The 22,418-nt window shown below is 52.2% G+C and overlaps 2 protein-coding genes across 2 annotated transcripts; one reads left to right on the plus strand and one right to left on the minus strand.

The window, feature by feature from the left end:
* Positions 1-19: 19 nt before the first annotated feature.
* On the minus strand, positions 20-5,776 carry PARP3 (poly(ADP-ribose) polymerase family member 3; the record flags this gene model as incomplete). Its single annotated transcript, XM_080606350.1, has 11 exons — positions 20-189; positions 275-421; positions 585-762; positions 923-1,000; positions 1,156-1,643; positions 1,830-1,965; positions 2,385-2,576; positions 2,839-2,964; positions 3,163-3,381; positions 5,138-5,559; positions 5,659-5,776. 11 exons carry the CDS (start codon positions 5,774-5,776, stop codon positions 20-22), a joined length of 2,274 nt encoding a protein of 757 aa, XP_080462476.1.
* RBM5 (RNA binding motif protein 5) lies at positions 5,550-21,461 on the plus strand. Its single transcript, XM_080606259.1, has 24 exons — positions 5,550-5,891; positions 6,011-6,473; positions 6,771-6,926; positions 8,918-8,987; positions 9,469-9,542; positions 11,856-11,939; positions 12,961-13,021; positions 13,155-13,220; positions 13,623-13,783; positions 14,690-14,787; positions 15,246-15,333; positions 15,500-15,577; positions 15,666-15,738; positions 16,267-16,352; positions 16,700-16,778; positions 17,031-17,122; positions 17,649-17,813; positions 18,276-18,422; positions 18,499-18,570; positions 19,061-19,240; positions 19,466-19,540; positions 20,066-20,163; positions 20,242-20,371; positions 20,844-21,461. The coding sequence occupies exons 1-24, from the start codon at positions 5,875-5,877 to the stop codon at positions 20,967-20,969; spliced, it is 2,739 nt and encodes a 912-aa protein (XP_080462385.1). The 5' UTR covers positions 5,550-5,874; the 3' UTR covers positions 20,970-21,461.
* The last annotated feature ends 957 nt before the right edge of the window (positions 21,462-22,418 follow it).

Genomic DNA, 22,418 nt, shown 5'->3' on the forward strand with positions numbered 1-22,418 from the left:
GCGAGGAGCCCAGGCGCCCTCAGAAGCGGAGCTGAACGAGGTAGCGGATCCGGCACTGGCTCTCCTGATAGATGAGGTACTCGGTCTGGCTGAAGGAGGACTCCTTGTAGGCGGGCATGGGGATGGGCTTGCCCTGGCACACCAGCACCTCCTTCCCATCCAGCAGCACCTCCTCATCCTGCGCGGGGTCTGGGCGAGAAGACCCCGCACCGCGTCAGCCCCGAGACCCGGCCTGTCCGCCCCATGCCCCCAGCCCCTCGTGCCCCAGTCTCACCCGGCTCGGTGCGGCCACAGGCCAGGATGCTGTCGTAGCCGGTGGGCGGCTGGCGCAGCGTGGGGTCGTCGCAGGTGATGCGGTACGGCTTGCCCAGGGCCACCTCCATCAGGAACGTGATGCCCACCCTCTGGGCTGTGCAGCCCACTGCCACCAGAGGAGGGAAGGGATGGGAAAGGGGTGATGGCGCCAGCACCAGCAGTCCCACCCAGCTGTTGCCCAGCACGGAAGGGGCTCAGCCCAGTGGGTGGCACGGGGATCTGGGCTTGCACGAACCCCACGGGCATCCCCATCGGCCTGGCATGCTCACCGTAGCAGGCAGACTTGCTGTTCTCGGAGGCGAAGTAGATGCCCCTGCCCACGCACCCACCCGAGTGGGGCATGATGCGCAGCCCATTCTTGAGGATGGCCGCGATCACCGCCACGTTGGTGCCGTGCCAAAGCAGGCGCCGATGCTCCAGGTGGTCGTGGGCCTTGAAGGACTTGTCCTGGAGAGATGTGGAGCTAAGGGCTGGCCAGGGCAGGGGATGTGGGGCTGCCCCAGCTCAAGACCCCCCCGGACCAGAGATGCCTCCTGCAGACCAAGCCCAGTCCCAGGGGCACAGCCGGGCTTTCCCCAGGTGGGGACAAGCAGCTCCTTCTTCTCACCTCCCCCTCTCGGGCCACCACCCAGATGTTGAGGATGCGGGCCTTGTTCCCTGTCTGCACCACGTAGTTTTGGATCACCTGCCGGGAAGGGAGGCAGGGACGCGGTGTCACTGCAGGCAGCCATCCAGCCGTGTCCCTGCCACGCTGCCGAGGAGGTGGCACTCGGAGGGCTGTGCGCAGCCGGGCTCCCCGCAGTGCCTGTGGTCCCTGCGTGCCCGTGGGGACCTTTGCACCTGGTGCTCCCGGGAGGCCGGGTCCGGCAGGGAGAGCTGGCAGCAGAGCAGGGCGTAATCCTGGTCCAGGGGGTGGGCAACCTCCTCCTCCTCTTCCTCTGCCTTCTGCGCCTGCAGACTCTGTGCCACCTCGATGTCAGCCAGCACCTGGCAGGGACTGAGAAGGGACGCCGTCACGGGGGACCAGGGACCCTGCCATGGCACCGCCTCCCTGCCCCACGGGGACGGATGCCAGTCGCCACTGGCCGGACAGCATCTCACCAGCAGCATGTCCTTCTTGGCACGCAGCAGGTCGGGGGAGTCGATGGGGGGCGGCCGTGCCCGCCCGAAGTTGTGGGGGACGATGGTGTAGAAGCGGGAGGAGAGTTCCTCCAGGCGGGCGGCCTGGGGGGGCTGCTCCCGCAGCGCTGCCTCCAGCTCTTCCAGCGCCTCGAAGCCCCGCGTGATCTGCTGCTGGCTCAGCTTCCCCAGCGGCATCTTCTTCACGTCTGGACAGGGGCAGAGGGGATGTCGTCACCCCCTTTTCCACACCAAGCACCCCCCAGCCCTGCTCCTCCCTCGGTGCTCTTCCCAGCATCGCCGTGGTCCCGGCTGCCCAAGGGGACGCTCTGAAGACCACCAGCATCTCCGCCGCAACCAGCAGGGTCCCTCCCCGCCCCCCCGGCACCTCCCACCAATATTCATGGTCTTCATGGCGTCCCGGAACATGTCGCTGCTGAAGATGAGGGCCACCAGATCCTGCGTGGCCTTGTCCAAGGTGCAGGGCAGCACACGCCGCTTGGAGACCTTCTCCCCGGCCACGCCATCTGCCTGCGGGTGCAGCCCCCAGCTTCGCTGAGCTGCAAGAGGCTGTGGGCAGGCTCTGCCCGCTTGCCGTGACCAACACCACCAGATGCCTACGGTGCTCCAGAGAGAGGCATGCCCCCTCCCACCCCATCTCAACCCATCATCCCAAATCTCTGCTTGTGGGCTGCTTCAGCTCTCACTCACAGAATTACAGAATATCCCGAGTTGGAAGGGACCCACAAGGATCATCGAGTCCAACTGCTGGCACCACACAGGTCTACCCAAAAACGCAGACCATATGACTAAGAGCACAGTCCAAACACTTCTTAAACCCCGACAGGCTTGGTGCCGTGACTACGTCCCTGGGGAGCCTGTTCCAGTGCACAACAACCCTCTCGGTGAAGAACCACTGCCCTTGGGCGATGCCGTGGCTGCCTGCTCACCCTGACGGTGACCTCCAGCTCCTGCCCGGCCCCCGGCTGCACCTCGATGAGCGTGTACTTCCCCGGCTGGGCCACGAAGCTCTCCCGTGCCGCCCAGCTGTTCTTGGTCTTCTCTCGGAACTTCTTCTCAAAGTCCTTCTTGGCAGCTTCCAGAGAGGCGAAGGGCATGAGCTTGGACTGGCCCACCTCCCCCTGGAGCAGACACGGCGTCAGGGGCACCGAGCATGAACCGCGGGTGCCTGACATCCTTGCTGAGCTGTCACATAGCCTGGGGACATGTCCTTGATGCCCCCACCCCCAAGGAGGGCTTGTGGCAAAGCCACTCGCTCTCTCATTTCGGGACGGGGAAGGTGGGATGGGGAAGCAGGCAGGGAGCACCTGGTTCTCCCCAGCCGCCTGGGGGACCCTGGGCACGGCTCCCCTTGCGGGGACGGCCGCAGGAGGATGGGCTCACCACGCGTCCCCAGCGGCTCCAGGTGCTGTAGGCGCCGCCGTGCTCAATCAGCTGGATGACGTAGAACTTGTTGTTGTTGGCGCTGATGTTGGTCTGGTTCAGGGTGCAGTCATAGTCCTCGTAGACCTACAGCAGGCAGCAGGCTTGGGGCTGCAACCAGGGTGGCATTTGAGGGGCAGAGGGCACTCTGCGGAGCTGGGGACGGGGGGGTCTGCAAGGGGACTCGGGGCTGCCCCCGTGCCAGCAGGGCAGGGGCTGCCTCCCTGCCCCTCGCACCCCCTCCCCAGCTCCAACACGCACTGGGTGCCCCCACCCCACACTCACCTGTGCTCCCAGGGGGCACAGCCCATCGATGGTGGCTGGGGGCTTCTCCTTGGGGGCCGTCTTCAGGGCAGCCAGCGTGGAGCTCCAGGCATCCTCCTCCTCCTCCTCCCTCCCCTTTGCTTTCTTGCCCCCACCTGGGGGCTGTGGAGCGGGGGGAGCTCGGCACTTGGGGCCCTTGGGCGAGCTGCCCTTGCGGGTCTTCAGCCTCCGAGCAGGAGCCTGTGGGGCGTGAGGGATATCGAGCGCCCTTCCAGGAAAGTCTAGCTGGGCTGTGCCTTGCCTGCCCTACGTCTACAGCCGGGGAGCCCGGCCAGGCAGGAGGAGGGGACTGCAGGGCTCCCCTCAAGCTGCTGGGGCTGGGGGCCGAGCCCCACGGCACCCCCCTGCCCCGGGGATCCCGGATTCCCCAGGCAGGAGGCGCGGGGCGGCTCGCTGAGGGGAACCACGGCTGCTGGCGCCGCAAACTGAGCTGGGCGAGGGAGAGAGTTTGCTGGAGCGGCAGGGAAAGCCCGAGGAGCCCTGCCCAGCCCCTCGCCTGGAGGGGGCACCGGGGTCCCCAACAAGAGGAGCGTGCTCCAGAGGGTCCCCGAGCCCTGTGCCCGCAGGAGAGCAAGCTCTGCCCTCCCTCCCCCGAAATGCCTCCCCCCAAATCTCAGCGCGGCGCCCTGCAGGGCGAGGTGCTGGGGCTCGGGGGGGCTCGGACAGCCCCTCGCCACCTGTGCCGTCCTCTCCCCTCCTTTCAGTGGGTGCTGGGGGCAGCAAGGGGAGCGAGGGGAGGGGAGGGGCAGCCCTCGCCAAAATTTCTCACTCCCCCCAAAAAAGCAGGCAGCAGCCAAGGACAAGCGGAATCAGCAGGCAGGCCAGCACGCCTCCGGGCAGCAGTCCCCTCGGTGCTGTTCAGAAAACAGCCTCCAAGGAACCAAAACCCGTGCTTGTGCCGAAGCTGTGTGTTGCAGGTGGAGTCTCCTTTCTCTTCAGTACCTCGGGAGGCGAGAAATGACCGCAGGAACACTTCCCAGCTGGTTTCTGTCAGTCGGCAGCCCGGCTCCCCAGGGGACAGGCGGCAAAACAGTGTCACCGCGCCTGCCCAGAGCATCCTGGAGGCCCCGCTGGCTGCTGGCAGCTGGTCTCGGGTTTGAAGACCGTTCAGAGACAGCAACAGGCGACAGCCTGACGTGCCGCGCGGACTTCTAACATCTGCAAAACGCGGTGCTGTCCTTCCTGCCAAGGTGACGCAGGGGACAGCGCCGCTTGGGTGGCTTTGGAGCTCCCCAGCTCACAACAGCCGAAGCCCACACCATCAAGGGGACGGCCCCAGGTCCTCCCCGGGGCAGCGCATGACAGAGAGGGCGATTTGTTTCCAAGGCCCAACCTTACCAAGGCAGGTACCCCCCAAAAGGTCTGCAGCCCACGTTGGATAAGAAGCCAGGAGCAGCAGGAGGGGACCAAGAGCACTGACTCTGACCTGACCTGCCTCACGGGAGGGACGGGGAAGGACCTGTTTGGAGAGCGGGGTGGTGGTGGTGGCGGTCTGAAGCTGAGCCTGGGGAAGGGGGAGGAAAGCTCCTTCCCCTAGTGCTTGCTTTACGTTGTCTTCTTTGTTCCTCGACACCTGAATCAGTAAGTTACAGTTTGTGTTTACTGACTGTAAATCAGATAAATTCCCTGAGTGAGAGCTGTTCTTCCTGCAACTTATATTCTGCTCTGATTCGCCTCGGTCCCCACTCTGGAGCCGGGGCGCATCCTGCTCGTGCTCCAGCTCTGCTCGCATTCACGCGCAGGGGGCTTTTTACCAACACAGCTGGTGGATGAGGCTGTGCTGCTATAACGAGGTGTCAGAAGACCCCGTCATGGAGCGTAGCCATGCTGACCCAAGGAGCAAGAAGCGCTGCTTACCAGGTGAGTGCTCCCCAGCTGTATGCCTGTTGCCTTAGCTGGAAGCACAGACCCAGCGTGCAGAGCCGCACGCCTTTACCTGCCTGGGGAAAGCAGGGGTTTCATCTTGTTTCCCAGAGATCCGACATGAAGGAGGAGGACCTGGATTTCCCCCTTGTTTCCCTCCCCAGGAGCTGCCGCAGAAGGAAGGTACCCGTGGTTTCTGGCTCCCTTCCTGGGGAGCAGCGCCAAAGGAGCTGGCGCAGGGCACCGCACCGGGCGTGTTTTGCTTTTGCAAGTAAAAAACTGAAGCGAGGCACAACAAAGAACATGTGGCATTTGGTTTATTCACTGTGGGGCTTATTGCAGCCCTGCTCGAAGCTCTCGCAAGGACTCTCAGCCTCCTGCTGCCCTGTCCCCAGCCCGTCCCAGTCCTCCTGCACTGGGAGGAGCTCACTGCTGGATCTACAGGGGGACAGCCATCTTCTGGGGTGGAGGGAACGGTTCCAGGGCTCCAGAGGGCTCAGCAGCAGCTGTTTTTGCATTGCACAACATGAAAAGGACAGCGCAGGCCCCCAGCTGCGCTGGGGATGAACCTGGCGGTGGGACATCCTGCACTACAACTCCCGGCGTGCCCCGCGGCGGGCGGCTGCCGTTGCGCTTGCGCGGCGCCTGGAAACTTCCAGGCGGCGGGCGCGGTGCCCCCTGGGTAGAAGACGGCCAGTCGCCTCGGCGCCATTTTGTGGCGAGGGAGCGAGGGGGTGCGCGCGTGTGTGCTGGGCGCCCCGTGGTGGCGGTTAGCGCCGTGCGGGGGCTTTGCGGATCGTGGCCGGCGCCATGGGCTCGGACAAGCGGTGAGTGCTGGGGGAAGGGTGCGGGGGGCGCGGGGAGGGTGGGGGGCGGTGCGGTGCGGTGCAGAGGTGGGGGGGTGCTGCGGGAGCGGGCTCTGAGCCCGGCCCTGTGCCCCCCGCAGCGTGAGCAGGACGGAGCGGAGCGGCCGCTACGGCTCCATCGTGGAGAGGGAGGATCGCGACGAGCGCGAGTCCCGGAGCCGGCGCAGGGACTCCGACTACAAGCGGTCCAGCGAGGAGCGTCGCGGCGATCGCTACGATGATTACCGCGACTACGATAGTCGGGACTACGATAGCCGAGACTATGACAGCCGTGATAGCCGAGACTGCCGCGACTACGACAGCCGCGACTACGATAGTCGCGACAGCCGGGACTGCAGAGACTACGATAGTCGCGACAGCAGGGACTGCAGGGACTACGATAGCCGAGACTGCAGAGACTACGACAGCCGCGACAGCCGCGACTACGATTGCCGGGACTACGACAGCCGAGATTGCCGAGACTACGATAGTCGCGACAGCCGAGACTACGATAGCCGGGACTATGACAGAGACTACGATAGCCGCGACTACGATAGTCCTGAGGTGAGCGGGGCGGGGGAGCGGGGCTGGGACGGGGCCGCCCCTGCTGCGGACGGCCCTGGTCTCGGCGGCCCCGCGGCAGCACGGGGGCGTGGGCCGAGGGGGCCCCGGGGCACAGCCGGGTTTGTGTCCCCGGGACTTGGTGGGGGAAGCACGAGAGCCTGGGGTCGAGCTTGGGGTTTGCGTCTGAGGCTGGGAAGGAAAGGTGGTTGTGTGTGGAAGCGGTGTCTCGTTTTAGCGGTGCGGTGTTGGCGTGCTGTTGGAAAGCACAGCGGTTAATTCTGGGCGCTGGTTTCTCAGAGGGAGCGGGAGCGCAGGAACAGTGATAAATCAGAAGATGGATACCACTCTGATGGTGACTATGGAGAGCACGACTACAGGAATGACATTAACGATGAGAAAGAAAGCAAGACCATCATGTTGCGTGGCCTTCCCATCACGGTTACAGAGAACGATGTAAGTAGCCAGCAAGGGGCTTCTCTCTTCTTGCTCACGGGGAAGTCTGCGGCTTTGTATCAGCACGTCTGTGTGGTTGCTGCTGCCATTTTGTTAAAAGCTGCATCATGGTGGCTCCCTTTTAAACGTATTGGTAGCGCTTCCATTTTGAATCCTGAAAGGATTCAAACTGTCGCTGTTAAGTAACAGGTCATTTGAATGTTAAGCTGTTAATTTTAAACAGAATTGTCTCTGAATAGTCTATTTTCATGCACGTTTGGATGCTTCCCCTAAAATTTCATTGATTTTATGTTGTGTTCTTTTTCGCTTTTTCCGTTTAGTATATGGGAGATGCATATAGACATTCCCCCCCCCCCCCCCCCCCCCCCGTAGAGTGAGGGGAGGGGGGCAGTTGGAGAGGCGTTTTAGTTTTATTTTTGGTGTTATTATTGAAGCTAGAAGTTGTAAGCAGATGCAGAGCTCCTCAGCTAAGCACAGCCCTGCACAAAACTGCTTTGTGTGGGTACAGCTGTGGAAGTCATAAAATGGCTGCTGCGGAGCTGACGGAGGAAGTAGGAAAGAGCTTGGTATGTGGTCATCTAACTTTGATAGAAGGACCTTGAAGGTGATCAGCTTTGCATTTGTGTTTTTTTTTCCTCCCTCGGTGGAATATTTTTGTTACCGAGATACAAGCTGCTATCTGAAGGGGAAAAAACCTGTAAAAGCTAAGCTGTATCATTTTTTTTCAGGCAGACTCCCCTTCTGACTCTATCTTCGTGCATCAGTTGCTAACATAGAGAATCCTTTTGCACCACTTGTGCAGTGGACTTTTTTTTTGCCTTTTTTTGGATTATTTATTTTTCTGCTAATATAAATACTCTTTTTTTTTAATCGCTGTGTACTTTTATGGCTAAGGGCTGGATAAAGCATAGGCTTCTGCGTCAAAGTGATGGAACCCTGTCAGGCGTTATGTGAAACACCTTAAAACAATTTTTGTTGCTGAAGTATTAATGCTGTAGTTTTACAGTTGTGGAAATAACTGCATTATAATTTGTGGGAAAGTTGAACGTAACTTTAATTCTGAACTCATCCTTAGATAATGCTTCTTAGAACTGCTGTCTTCTTTCCACTGAAGTTAGTGTCTTATTGGTGCTTCTGATTGTAGTTGTGCACATTTTCCAGCTTTTTCTACTTTTTTTCATGAAAAGCTACTTAAATTTAAGATCCTAGGTCAGTTCCACCTAGCACATGAACAGGCATCTTTAGATCGGTTTTGAGTCCTGTCTGCTGAACAGCATTGTTGTATGTAATGTAGTTTGAGCTCTCTAAGAGCTGCTGAAAAATCTCGCTTTGTCATCATCTCTTACGTTTAAAAAAAGTTAATGTTTCTTTCTACTGCTACTTCTCCACAATAATTTATCTAGCTTGTGACACAACTTAAGCAGCTTTGTTGTGGCTGAGGACCTGATGTCCCTTTAGCATGGTGTTTGACAATAAATCATAAATCTAGCTTATTTTCTGAAAAGCACAAGGAAAACAGTTGGAGGACTTGGAGGACAACAACCATAGTTTAAGACTTAATACATGTATCATGGAGCCTTGTAGTACTGCGTTCCTGTTTACCTCTTCTAGGTGTTGGATGTATTTACATGTGCAGGGAGAGGGATGCTAATGGTGTTCTTTATAAAAACTTTGGAACGAGCACAGTATCTGTCAGATTTTTGTACAAATAGCCTTGCGATACAAGATCATAGTGATTCAGATTCTGGATGATTCTGTGGGCTAAGTGAGGGTGGCCATTATTTTAGTGTCGCAAAGGACTGCATGGGTTCTCTGATGCTCGCCGGTATCCTGCTAAGTTTTCCTTAAAGGTTTTCCTTTTATCTAAGATGGTGTATAGACTTCCATGTTTGTGTTCTCCTTGCACGTACTGTAAGCGAGGTTGCTTCTGTATCTGTTAGCTGTCTGCCAAGATCTGAAACCTTAACTGTCTGTTTAAAAATCTCACGCAGATTCGGGAGCTTATTGAGTCCTTTGAAGGTCCTCAGCCTGCAGACGTGAGGCTGATGAAAAGAAAGACAGGTGAGAGCTCTTATCCAGTTTTTGACATCACCTTCCTCTTCCCCAGCCCAAAAGAGTATCCAGAATAATCCCCAAACTGCAAGCACGTGCAATCAATAAAAAAAAAAAAAAGGTTTGCCATGGCTAAGGAATGTGGCTTTTTGGAAGACTTTAGATAGCTGGTCATCATGTTAAAAAGAAGTCTGTCTACAGGGGTTTTTGTTAACAGGTATTGGTAAGTAATATTAGTATAAACCTGTTTAGTAGTATGTAGTCTGTTGCATGGTTACCTGTAAACATCGATTCAAATCGAGTGAAATGTAGCCAGTTGTGGGAGCTTGGTTCCTTGCCATGGCAAAATAACAAGCAGATCCCAGCAGTTGACGTCGCATTTGTAAAGCTGCTTTGTCATGAAGTAATGAAGCAGTTGGAGAGAGATTCACCTGTTTTAAAGGAACTGACTAACACAAGTATCCCGTCTATATCTGAATGCTGTCTCTAGGTGTAAGCCGTGGTTTCGCCTTCGTGGAGTTTTATCACTTTCAAGATGCTACCAGCTGGATGGAAGCCAATCAGGTTGCTTCACTCACCAAGTCTAGATATTCCTGAAAATGGAAAAAGTCTGTACAGTTTAAAAAAAAAAAAAAAAAGGAAAAAATAAAGGTGGACGGAGTGGTTTGTTCCATAACAGTGATTTAAAAGAATAAAAGCTTTGTATATATTAAAATTTATAACAGGTAATGTTAGGAGAGAAAATCAGCTATTTTGAGCACTCCCTCATAAAACGTGCAATTGTACTAAATTACAGGGTGCCAGTTTAATTGGCTCTTCAACATACAGCACGTAGTCTGTAGAAAAGTCTAACCTATTTCCACCTGGTATTTCCTTTGTTGCCAGAAACGGCACCAGATACCACAATCATTGCATTACATTGGTAGTAACCCTGAGTAAAGTTCAGAAAAAATGTGGCAGTTCATCAGAATGGTGTGTTCCTGGAGTTAAAGGAAGAGAAATGGCTCTTCTAGAGGGAAAAAAGCATGATTATTCCAAATAAATCCAATAGAAACTGAGTTCTTTTAAAAGTTATTCTGTGTATTTTGGCTTTTCTGGAGTATGACTTGATAAGGAGCCAAAATGCAAAGAGTCCTCTAGTTTTCTTTCCAGTGGGGTTTTCCTGTTGCACCATAAATATGTTTAGATTTGCTCATTTTGGGGTCTTCATAATCTGTTTTAACAACAGATCTTAAATGTGCTCTTGAAGTGAGCGAAGTTTATTGAGCCACTTTTTTACATCTGAATATGTGCTGTGAAAGTCTTTGGGCAGCACGAGGAATGGAATTGGGCTGTGTTGGTTTCACACATAAAGGAGTGGCCTTGTAACAGCTTTGCAGGCAGTTAGTTCCTGCCGATGGAAGCTGCTGTGTGCCCTGTGCTGGAATGGCCTTCCCATGTCTTGTACCACGGGTAACTTCCCATGGTGTGGTTCAAGTTCTGTTCTCTGATGTGCTGCTTTGTTGGGTGGGTGCAGCGGAAAGACTCAGGTCAGGAAATTAACGCTGAGCGTGTTTTCAGATACAAGATAATTTTAATATATACAAAGCTGTATTGATGCATAATTTATTGAAGCAAATATTCAAATTCACTCCAGTAACCCAGCCACCCTAGTAGTAGGGAAAACATAGAATCTCCCCAGCAGCCCGGTTGCTGACTGTTAGATGAAAGAATGATGTATTGCAGCTGTGCCAGCAGCTTTGTTTCTATGTGTGCATATCCAGTGAGTGCTGGGCCCTCCAACCCTCCCTCCTGCCGGTAGGAGAAATGGCTTTGCCCTCTTTAGTTGTGCAGAATGTGAGAGCCTTATTCATGCTACATGCTAGACCTATCTGTCAGACCCTGTTACAAGAAAAGCCACTGGTCCTGACGCTCCTGTGTTACCTCTGCAATAAGCCAGCCTGTCATAAAAATAGTTCCTGTTTTAAAATGTCTGGGGGTTGGCCTCTAATGCACGTTTCCTCAGACACTTGCACCTGTTTGAAATATTTTGATGTCCGTGCACTGAAAGGGCATTCTGCATACCCACACTTGGCAAAGTGTGAGGCTGAGAGCTGAGACTTCTAAAATAAATCAAAATTCCTAATTCCTGTAAAGTGAGAGGATAAGCTGAAAGCATTATGAACTTTTCCTACCCCTGGAGAAGCTTCACTCTAGTTACCCATTTTGGAGAGTTCCTGCCTGAATGAAGAACACAAACCTCTTGTGCAGGCTTCCAATTGAACTGATGCTTTTGTCAAAGGAAACCACTCTGAGTTACATTTCAGTTGATGGCACTTGTAATCCAGCCTCCGGGAACTCTAACCAGGGTCCCTTTGGGAGGAATTACTGTATTTGCAAAGGGACACTTCTGAAGAAAGTGCTTGGAAAAGTAATCCAAATGTGGTTGTTTAAAGGTCTGGGGAATTTGGAGTAGGGGAAGAAGTGAAGCAGTCACCTAACGACATGTTTAAAAAGTCGCTCAATACTATACCAGAAGTGAATAGAAACGGGGCAAAGAGACTCCTAAAAATGTGTCAGTCCTGAACACAGCAGGTTAGGACTTTGTCTCCTTCGAGACACTTCCTGGTTCCATATCAGCGTTTAGTGTTTGGCAACTTTTTCAACACTCCCTGATTCCGTTTATCTTTGCTCCACATCCCATTCTCTTACTGCCCTCGTCCTCCTCTCTGCAGGATTGGATGGGCAGGGTGTAGGTGGCGGTGGTTGTCCTCCACATCCTCCCCATATGTTGTCCATTTAATTCAGGAGCACTGATTCCTCCGAAGGGTGCTCTGCCATGGGAAAATGAACATGTGTGCCTTGATCCAGGAATAATTGAAACCACTTTTTTTGCAGAAAAAGCTCGTGATTCAAGGGAAGCAGATCGCGATGCACTACAGCAATCCCAGGCCTAAATTTGAGGACTGGCTCTGCAACAAGGTACAGCACGTGTTTTTATTAGTTTTTCTTTGCTTCAGTTCCTTTCACCAGCTCAGTGATTTGAACAAAGCGATGCTTATCCTGCTGGTCCCTGCAATTACAGAGGAATACTAAAACGTGAATGAAAAGGTTTTGTAAACCTGATAGCAAAAAATAGATGGAGTGATGGCGGTGTTTAACCAGATGACGTGGGTCTTGGGCCACAAGCTGAGGCTTGGGGCTAAGTGGTGTACTTGCCATCTGCAGCGGATCACAGGCTGTACCAGGGAAGCTGTGCGGTGTTCCCGTTAATGGGTGATTGATCCAGAGGATATCTTCCGAGAGTATACTTACTGTTCACACCTGGGCTGGTAGAACAGCTGTCATCCGGAGGGAATTCTCCTGAGTCTGCCGCCTCTACTTAGAAAATCAATACTACTTCAGCCGTAGTTTGACCTTCAGCTCCTGCTGGTGGCTGTGTGCATATTGTAGGACAGAAACAAGAACACGGTCATCTTTGCTTTAAACAAAGATCAGGCAGTGAATTGTACTAGAACAGGAAGTCACTGGGTGAATTCTCTATTCCCAGGGTGACTGCTGGTCTAGTGTAGAACTGGGGGTCTGCTCCTACTGCTGTGCTCTATTTGTTTGACCCCCTCTAAATGGAGATACGTACAGCAAGATGAAAACCAGGCTGTTTAGTTGTGCTTCAACTGTGTAAACATAATTCGTTTTCTAGCCTGTGCTTTGGTTTAATGTCATGCTCTTTACTGCATCTGGGATTGTAAGTTGACCATGCAGTTAAAGTAGCTAAACAATTCAGGATATTTTTACTGACTTGAACAAAGAAAGGTAACTGGGGTGTTCTGAAAAGCAGCTGTGATACAGATGAGGACAGGTTTTGCTGTTCTTGATTGCTCTAGGAGGTTCAGCTTTGTTGTTGTACTTGGTTTGAATGTCTTGTTTTCGGTATTACACAGCAAATGTCACCGTTGCTGCAAATTAACTAAATTCTTACTAGACCTTCTCTTGTTTCTCATAGTGCTGCCTTTACAACTTCAGAAGGAGGCTAAAATGCTTCCGCTGTGGAGCGGACAAATTTGGTAAGTTGCGTTCGTCTCTGTGGAGATTGTGTTTGAATTTGGAGGAGACTGCAGGTCCTAGGCTGTTCTGTGGAATGATGTGTTTGAGCAATTGAGCAATGTCATGACTAAAATTTTTCTTTTTCCGTTGAAGATTCAGAACAGGAGGTACCACCTGGAGCAGCAGAAGCCGTTCAGTCTGTGGATTATTACTGTGATAGTAAGTTATCTCTGGTTTACTGTGTGAAGTGCCATGTGAAAGCATGCACAGAAGTCCTTGTCGTGCCTCAGACTGCCCTTTGGAGCCCACGTTGAACTCTCCTAAGTGCGCGGTGCTCACAACTGTTAGGTTGTTCCTGATTTGTAGGCAGGAATGTGCAAATGTTGGCAAGTGCTTCTGCTCGGGAAGTTCTTTCCTTTCTTTGGAAGGGTATTGACACCCCTCCCGTCTTCCCAGTGAAGCAGGTTCTTCCCGCAAACCCCGCAAACACTGTTCTCTTGACATGGAAACACATTTGTGTCCAAAACTGCTGGGTTTTCTTTTTTTTTTCTTTGAAGACGTTGAAGTACTCTGGAAAGCCTTTATGTGCACACCTAATGTCTTACTTTCTTTTTTCCTCAGCCATCATTCTCCGAAACATTGCTCCTCACACAGTAGTGGAATCCATCATGACTGCCTTGTCTCCGTATGCCTCTCTGGCAGTCAATAATATTCGTCTTATCAAAGACAAGCAGACTCAGCAAAATAGAGGCTTTGCATTTGTGCAGCTGTCTTCTGCCATGGTGAGGGCCTTGCTGGTGTATTGGAGAGAGACAGCTTGTTGATGTGCTTCTGTAGCTGAAGCAGTTAGAGCTTTTGTGCTGTGGACTGCCCTAGTTCCCTGAGGGTTAATAGATCATTAGACACACAGCGAATGTGTCAAAGCCTTTCATCGTTAGCTGCTGCTCGGAAGAGAGGTGGGGGGATGTTGTGAACCCATGGGAAACGTCTTCCGTAGCAGAGTGCTGTTCTGGATTGAAGGCTAGCTTCATATTTGGGTCACAAATAATGGTCTGGGGTCACTTTTGGATCAGAAAAAATGGCTGGAGCATACAGTGTATGAGGAAGTGCATAGAATTGGGCTGCTTCTGCCTTGCGAAGGTGAAGGAGGGGGGGGGATCTTGCTGCTCTCTGCAGCATCCAGAGGGAGGGGATAGGGAAAGCAGAGTAGGCAGCAGGCATGGGAAATTGGAGTGAGGTACAAGGAAAATGTCTTCACTAGGTGGGAAGTTGACATGGGCCCCAGAGGGGTGCCGGAACCCCCATTGCTGGAGATATTCAAATTGATGAGCAACGTGGTCTGTTCGGACTTGCTTTCAGCAGGGTTGAACAGTTTGATACTGGATGAAAGTGGGTAGCTGATCTGATTCTGCTGGCCTGCCTTTTGGAGTAACTTGGGGCAAACAAATAGCTGCTTTATAAAGCTAAGATTTTTAGATGTTGAATAGTCAGTGAAACTCATACCGTCTGTGCGTGGGCAGTAGTCGGTCCCGTTGTACTCGGAACGTGTACAGTATGAGAGGAGGTGGAGGTGTTTTTACAGCTTTAACTGGTTTTGGTGATGTATTTGTGAAAAGGTGAAACTCTGGGAACTTCTGAATCCTCCTTGATAACCTGCCTTTCATAATAATGAGTGTTTCTCGTTGTAGGATGCTTCTCAACTGTTGCAGATTTTACAAAGTCTTCAGCCACCATTAAAAATTGATGGCAAAACAATTGGTGTTGACTTTGCAAAGAGTGCCAGAAAGTGAGTTGTGGTAGCAGTTGATTTCTCCTCCCCCACCTCCTTATTCTTTATATTAAAGATCCGTAGTTGTCACTGTGGCTTTTGCTAAGATTACTGTCACTCCAGAGTTTTTCTTCCCTTAAGTGTTTCGTGTTGCATGGTCCTTGTCCTCATTGTGAGAAGAGTAGACAGTAAGAAACGCCGCTCTTCTATTTCCAGTCTGCTGAAGCTGCCGTTGTAACTGCTTGCTTACACAGCACGGTGGTTTCACTGGAAAGTTAGTGACTGCTTATTGACTGCACAACAACAAGCCTGAAGTGCCCTTACCTGCCAAGCAGTTCTTCGGCTCATTCATTACAATCAGAAAGTTTAAGAACTGCAAAGAAATCCTCACATAAGGGCAGACCCTACCTCCTCGTGTAGTAGCCATGCTAGAAAAAAACAGTGCTTACTCAGGTGCATGATCTTTGTGGTTTCAGAGACTTGCTTCTCCCCGATGGTAACAGGGTCAGCGCCTTCTCTGTGGCAAGTACAGCCATTGCTGCAGCGCAGTGGTCGTCCACTCAGGTATGGTTTGGAGACTGTTGCTCACAGTACTGTTTTCCTTAAAAATGAAAGTTGAGATCTGCTGTGATAGTTAGGCTGGAGCCTAACCAGTGTTGAAATTCTTAAATGCAATAACTCTTACCTTCACTGATTTAAAAATAATAATAACAACCTGCTTGAATTTTAGCCGCAGACTGGAGAAGGCAGCACCCTTGACTACAGCTACCTCCAGTCAGGACAGGATGGCTACACGCAGTACGCTCAGGTTAGCGGTGGCCGTTGCGCTGTAACTGGTAGGTTGTTACAATTTGGGCATCTGCTCACCCTGTGTTGTCACTCATTTTCCTTTGCAGTACTCCCAGGATTATCAGCAGTACTACCAAAATCAAGGAGGCGTGTTGGACACGGATTCGGCTACCATATCAGGTAGTGCTTCCAACACGCGGGAGGCGCTGTTGGTGGTGATGATTTGCAAGAGTGGTGTTTTATCTTAGGTTTTGTGTTAGTTACCTGTGTAAAGGGAGATTGCCTCATACTGTTTGTCAGGATGTGTGAATGAGTGCGTGTCACTAGAGGAGCATTGCCTGTTTGCTGAAGTGAGACCTCTAGTCTGTGGGATGAGAGTACAGCGTCTGTATCAGGCTGTTGACAGAAAGCCTTGAACTCATGAGAACTGTGTAAACAGCTCTAGACAGATTCTCAGCACTGGCAACTGTTGGAGGCCAGGAATCACTGGCTTGGAGAGCAAAACTTCCTCCCGAAAAGGAAACTATTCCTTGTCTGGGTAGAAAATGCCCACTGTGTATCTGTCTCCTTTTGAATGTTTATTGCCTTGTTTGGCTGCTGGAGCTGGAATTGGGAGCTGAAATTGTAAACAGAGTAATTTTAGCCCTAGGATGAAGTACTGTTTTACAAATGATTTGGCTTATCCACTACTGCTCTCTATGTTGGCAGGAGCTCCAGTCACTACCACCACAGCTGCAGTTGTGTCCCAGAGTCCTCAGTTATATAATCAACAGACAAACTCACCTGACTCTCCGGTAATTACAGCACTCCTCGCTTTCAGTGCCAGGGCAATGCTTGCGTGGGATATCTGACTTAGCTGTGGCCTCTGCTCGTTTCAGTGGGTGTGGGTACAGCAGAGCTGTTAAGTGTCCACGGGTGAAGTTAGTCACAGCGCTTGTGTTTATAACAGTGTCATCTGCCGTTTCTTTTCTGTGATAGTTCTGTTCTTTGTTAAAGGCGAGTACTAAGTGTACTGACGAAGAAGAGCTAGCTCTCGTGTGCGTAGTGTGGGTTGCTTATGCCTTGGCTCACTGTCCCTGTTCTTTTGAACTTCAGTGACAGATTTTTCTCATCGAGGTTACTTCTGTTCTTTTTTTTCCAGACACAAGCAGCACCAGCTACCACCAGCACTCAGGCACAAACGGCTGCCCCAACTGGTGTAGTCCCTGGAACCAAGTATGGTAAGTTGTGAGGAATTTGCTGGCGGGGGCAGGTGTCTCCCTGTCAGTCTCTCTCCTGTCTGTCAGGAGAGAGACTTTGCTTTGGCTGAGTGTTCCACCACTGTAAGGCCGTGGTGAAGCTGTCCCCGGAGAGCTTCTGCACGGATTGTACGAGTGCTTTGCAGACATGTCTGCCCTCGTAGCTGCTGCTAATCTCAGGTGCTGATCTGAATTTAACTGGAATGACTGTGTCCCCTGCTCTGTTTTTTGCAGCTGTCCCTGACACATCTACCTACCAATATGATGAATCTTCAGGATATTATTATGATCCTGTAACAGGGCTCTACTATGATCCTAACTCCCAGGTAAACACAAATTCTAACCACCTGTCTTAGCTGGTGATGTCTGTTAGCTTGGTATTTGTTACCGAATGAGTGAAACCGATACTCTGAGGGGAACAAAATACCTGTTGTAGCAGATAACTGTCAGCAGGGGCTGTGACTTCACTTCCCTCTGGTTATAGTGCTTAATTCTTCTCTCCTCAATTTTTCTCCCGGTTTGGCCTGGGGAGGGTTATCACTTGTCACAGATACTGTCAGTGAGCTGTTCTGTTGTGAAGCATCCAGCGAAGTGCACCTACCTCTGGGTTTTGGTGGGTCCACTCTTAGGAGAGGCGATAAAGTTCTCCATCATGCTGTTGTGCACAACGTTTGTGTTTGGGGACAGAGGTTTCAGTCACTCTGTGCCTTCTGACTCCTCCCAAGGCCTGGGATGCTCTGGAAAGCTCCTCATTTGATGCATTAGTCTGAATCAAACAGCTTTCTTGGGTTCTCTCTTGGACGCTCAGGTTTTATGAAGTGTGTAACTTGTGATTCTTTCTGTCTTTGTCAGTATTACTACAATGCCTTAACCCAGCAATATCTGTACTGGGATGGCGAAAAGGAGACCTACATGCCTGCCGCAGAAGGTATCACGTATCAGCAAACAGCGACCACAACCACCACCAAAGAAGTGAAGGAGAAGAAAGAGAAGCCTAAGAGTAAAACAGCTCAACAGGTAAAAGATGAAATAGGATCATAACTGGGCTGACATCTTCTGTGGAGTGAGATTATACTCTGCCTTCTTGGTGACAAAGGCAATCCTAGTTATTTGGTGAATGCATACCAGCAGGTTGCAGGCATTGTGCAGGGCTGAAGAGAGGCGGAGTTGGCAAAGACTTCAGTGCAGAAATAACTACTGCATAAGAGAAACGCGTACAAAATCATGCCAGGAGCAGTGGGAGTATAACTGAGCTGTTGCTTAGAGTGGGTTGATAGAAGGGTTCACAGGGTGAAACAGGCAAACTGCAGTGTTTTTGAATGCTGTGTCCAGGGAAACAGCTGCACTACGTTCAGTGTAAAAAGTAGTGGGTTGCTGTTTTCTGGAATGTGTATGCAAGTGGAACGATCGAGTCAGTGTGGTAGGAGACGGGTATCCGTGAAGGGAGCTGTCTGAGAAACCACTCTGCGCCTATTTCAGATCGCTAAAGACATGGAGCGCTGGGCAAAGAGTTTGAACAAGCAGAAGGAGAACTTCAAGAACAGTTTCCAGCCACTGAGCACCAGGGAGGAGGAACGGAAAGAATCAGCGGCTGCAGATGCAGGCTTTGCCCTCTTTGAGAAAAAGGTAAGGGAGGTGAGAAGTGTGTGGCAGAGCGCGATATGGCAGAGCTTAGTGCTCATTGTGTTCTTGTCTCATCTAGGGTGCTCTGTCTGAGAGACAGCAGATCTTGCCAGAGGTGATGAAGAATGGTGAAGATGAAAATCCGTTGAAGGTGAGCGTGAGATAGCAGGTGGATTGCTTTGTGGCTGAAAGCGGTGGGATTCCTGTATTCACAAAGATGATGGGCACATGTAAAACACTCTTCAGAGGGGGACTGGCAGATGCCTGCTTTCCAGCCTGGATTTCCGTAGCATCCTCTGTAGAAGGCCGTGGTTGTTACAGTGATTCCATGCAAGTGCAGTAGGCTGGGAGGCTGAGAGATGCTGGGAGAGGTTGTGATTTCCTCTAGCCTCAAAGGCTCAGTTGACATTCTGAGGTTTCCAAAACCTCTGTATTCAGACTACTGTTTGGCTAGCGGGAGCAAGGCTTGCAGCCACTGTAACTAGTGGTTCTTCTGAGCTGCATTTCATCCTTTAGCATCCAGAAAGTGACGTCTCTCCTGCACAACAAACACATGTAACAGCCTTTGTGTTATCTTTCTGGACTCTTCTTAACTGTGATGACGCTGTTGCACTCACCTTAATGCTATCCTCCTTTTCCAGCGTGGTCTTGTGGCTGCCTACAGTGGCGACAGCGATAATGATGAGGACTTACTGGAAAGAATGGAGAACGAGGAAGAGAAGCTGACTGACTGGAAGAAAATGGCTTGTCTGCTGTGTAGAAGGCAGTTCCCAAACAAAGATGCGCTGATTAGGCACCAGCAGCTGTCTGACTTGCACAAGGTGAGTCTGGTGCTGTCAGGAAGGTAGTTGGCTGCTGTGATTCCTTGTAAACCAAGTGATGCTGCATGTTGCTGTTCGGAATACGTTTTGTCTTGCTGCAAAAAATAATTGCAGGTGGATCGCTTTTCTCCTCGAAGTCAGCTACTTAAAAAGAGCTGCTGCGCAGCCTGCTTGCTGAGGTGTTCTGCATCTCACCTTGTTAATGTGAATCTCTTCTTGTTGCAGCAAAACATGGATATCTATAGGAGATCGAAGCTTTCAGAGCAGGAACTTGAAGCCTTGGAGCTGCGTGAGAGAGAGGTCAGTGTTGAAATGAACAGATGAGTGGCTAATGGAAAAGGGCTTGCACAGATAATGCTGAGCTCTCCTTATCCTGACTTGATGCTAATGAGATAAGCCTTGTAAGCCAACCCCTTCTTGGGTCGAGGTTCAGAGCTGTCCTGTTAAGTGGAGGGAGGTGTCTCCTATAGCACAGCTACTGCTTATCAGGAAGGGGCCTTCCCCTCCAGCTCAGGGGCGGTGTAGCAGTGCTGGGGCCGGTGACCTTGCAGTGGCAGTGATACAGCTGAGGGTGCAGGCGTGGGGAGCTGCTCCCCTTCTGCTTTCTGGTGGTGGTGGTCAGGCCGTGTGCCGGCGGGCTGCAGTGCTCAGCTTTCTGTAAGAGCGGGCATCGAGTGTACTTCTGTAGCTCAGAGGTGAGCTGTGTATCTTCAGTATAAATATTTAGTATTGATATAAATACTAATACTGAATATAAGTACACATGTGTAAATACTAAATATAAGCAACTTCAAACCATTGCTAAATCTGGTTACGTCATTACAGATGAAATACAGAGACAGAGCAGCTGAGAGGCGGGAGAAGTACGGCATTCCAGAGCCCCCTGAGCCAAAGCGCAAGAAGGTTTATGATGCTGGCACAGTGTATGTATCTGCAAGCTCCTCGGTGATTGCATCAACTTCTGACAAGCAGTGTCATTAATTGATCTTTTCTTTCTGCAGTAATTATGAGCAGCCCACCAAAGATGGCCTTGACAACAGTAATATTGGCAACAAGATGCTCCAGGCCATGGGCTGGAGGGAAGGTTCAGGCTTGGGAAGAAAATGTCAGGGCATTACTGCACCGATTGAGGTAAGTAGAGGTGGATGTTTGCTCAGCTGGGTTTGGTGCCTTTTTGTATTCAGAAGCACTCGCTGTTGAGATCCCTGGAAGACACCGTGCTGCCACTGCCTCTTTGTCCCATCTGGTGGTGAAGCTGCCCCCTGTGTGGTGGGCAGGGCAAGTGTCTTCCTCTTGGGCAGCATCCTCGGTGGGGTGGGGAAGGCCTCTTCGCTTGTAGGTCCCTCTCTGGGTTGCGCTGCTAGGAACTATGTTCCTGTGCGGTTTCCCTTAAGCTGCTGGGGTGGGGTGAGAGTGGTGTTAAGGCTACAAACGTGGGATTTCTTCCCCAGCGTCCAGTCCGGTCTGGTGTTGGTCTGTAACGAGATGCATCACGCTGGCTTGATGGAGCATTTCCCTCACTGCTCTGGAGAGGGGATTGTGCGTGGGAGGGCAGGCGGTTAGCCTCTCACCCCAGAGCTGACGCTCGTCTGTTCCCTTGCAGGCCCAGGTGCGGATGAGAGGAGCCGGCCTGGGAGCGAAGGGCAGCTCGTACGGCGTCTCTACTGCGGATTCGTACAAAGATGCGGTGCGGAAAGCCATGTTCGCTCGCTTCACAGAGATGGAGTAGTGTGCTCTGGCTCCTCGGTCAACAGTAAACTTGTTAGCCAGAACTGACTGTTAAACTCTGTAGCCTTGGTGGCCTGGCTGTATTCTGGTTATGGGTTAGAGCTGACCATTTCATTCCCTTGGACTTTTTCCCTCTCAGCATGTTACACTTCCATGAGCAGATCGTCCAAGCTGCCCCAACTTCATGCTGGAGAGCTCCTTGCTAGACCAAAGGGGATGCTGATCTTTATACGGTCGTGTATATAGTGTAATGTATTTTGTGTTTGGAGCGTGTTGTCTGGATGCTGCTCCTGCCCTCCAGAGCAGGGCTGGGACGTGGTAGCTGTGGTTTCACACCGTCTCTGCTCTCCTTTTGTTGTATTGTCTGTCTGTTTTTTTGAGAACTTCCCTGTACATTTTGTATGATACATCTTTGTATAGACTTTTTGAAGACTTGGATTCTAGGTGCCAGTTTGGCTCATTTCCAAATGAAATACATCCAAAAGTGCTTCTCTTCCTGTTTCTCGGTGGGTGAATGAAGAATAAGCTGCCAACGCTGTTCGTCCTTTCTCTGATTCTGCTTCTTTCTTCATGAGGCTTCGTCCTGGGTTCTCCCTGCAGCACTCTGCCTCCTTCCTTCCACCCCTACCCTGTGCTGCACCTTGCCCCCGGTGTCTGCACAGCTCCAGCACGGAGGCTGGCAGGTGCCACCCCTTCTCTCTCCAGGCAGGTCCAAGCCCCAGCTCCCCTTGCTGTGGGGCCGGGGGCAGAGCCCCCCCCTGTGTGCTCATGCAGCTCGCTCCGGGGCTGCCCTCCGGCTGTCCCTGTGAGGGGAGCCTTGCCCTGAGGCAGGGCCGGGGGAGGGCAGGCAGGCCGTGCTACTGCTGTGTGTGAACCCCTGCGGCCAGCACAGGATTTCTGTCCTTCAGCCTTGCCTGGGGCTTGTTGGGCCGTGGGGGTGGAGCTGCTCGAGGCTGGGTAACCACAAAACTCCTCTCCTCTGACAGAGGTTATTCCTTCCTGCAGCTGCTTAGTTAACAACAGCTCTACCACGTCTCCTCACCTTCCCCCTGGTGCTCGCGTTTTAGCCTCCTGAGCCCACTCGCCTGTCACCCGTGTGTCTGCTGTGGCCACAATGAGCAAAGAAAGGTGGGCTCAGCCCTGCCCCGTGCTTTTGGTGGTGGAGGAGCAGCTTCTTCCCCATGACCTGTGGCTTCACAGCGGTGACTGAATCCTGCATGGCGTGGCTCCGCGTCCCTCTCTGGGCACTGCAGCACGTGGTGGCCGTTGCCTCGTTTTTGGGGTACGGGTGGCTGCCTGTTGGCCGTGGCTGGCAACCCGCTGGGTGCTGCTGGGGTTGGGCTGTGCCAACGGGGCCGTGCCACCAGGTGGCAGGCGTGGCCCAGCCCTTGTGCCCCGGGGATGGGAGATGGCACCGGGCTGGGCCCCTCGTCCTGCCTCGTCCTCTCCA

Source organism: Anser brachyrhynchus (genome assembly GCF_964034855.1).
Source record: "Anser brachyrhynchus genome assembly, chromosome: 10".
NCBI classification, from domain to species: domain Eukaryota; kingdom Metazoa; phylum Chordata; class Aves; order Anseriformes; family Anatidae; genus Anser; species Anser brachyrhynchus.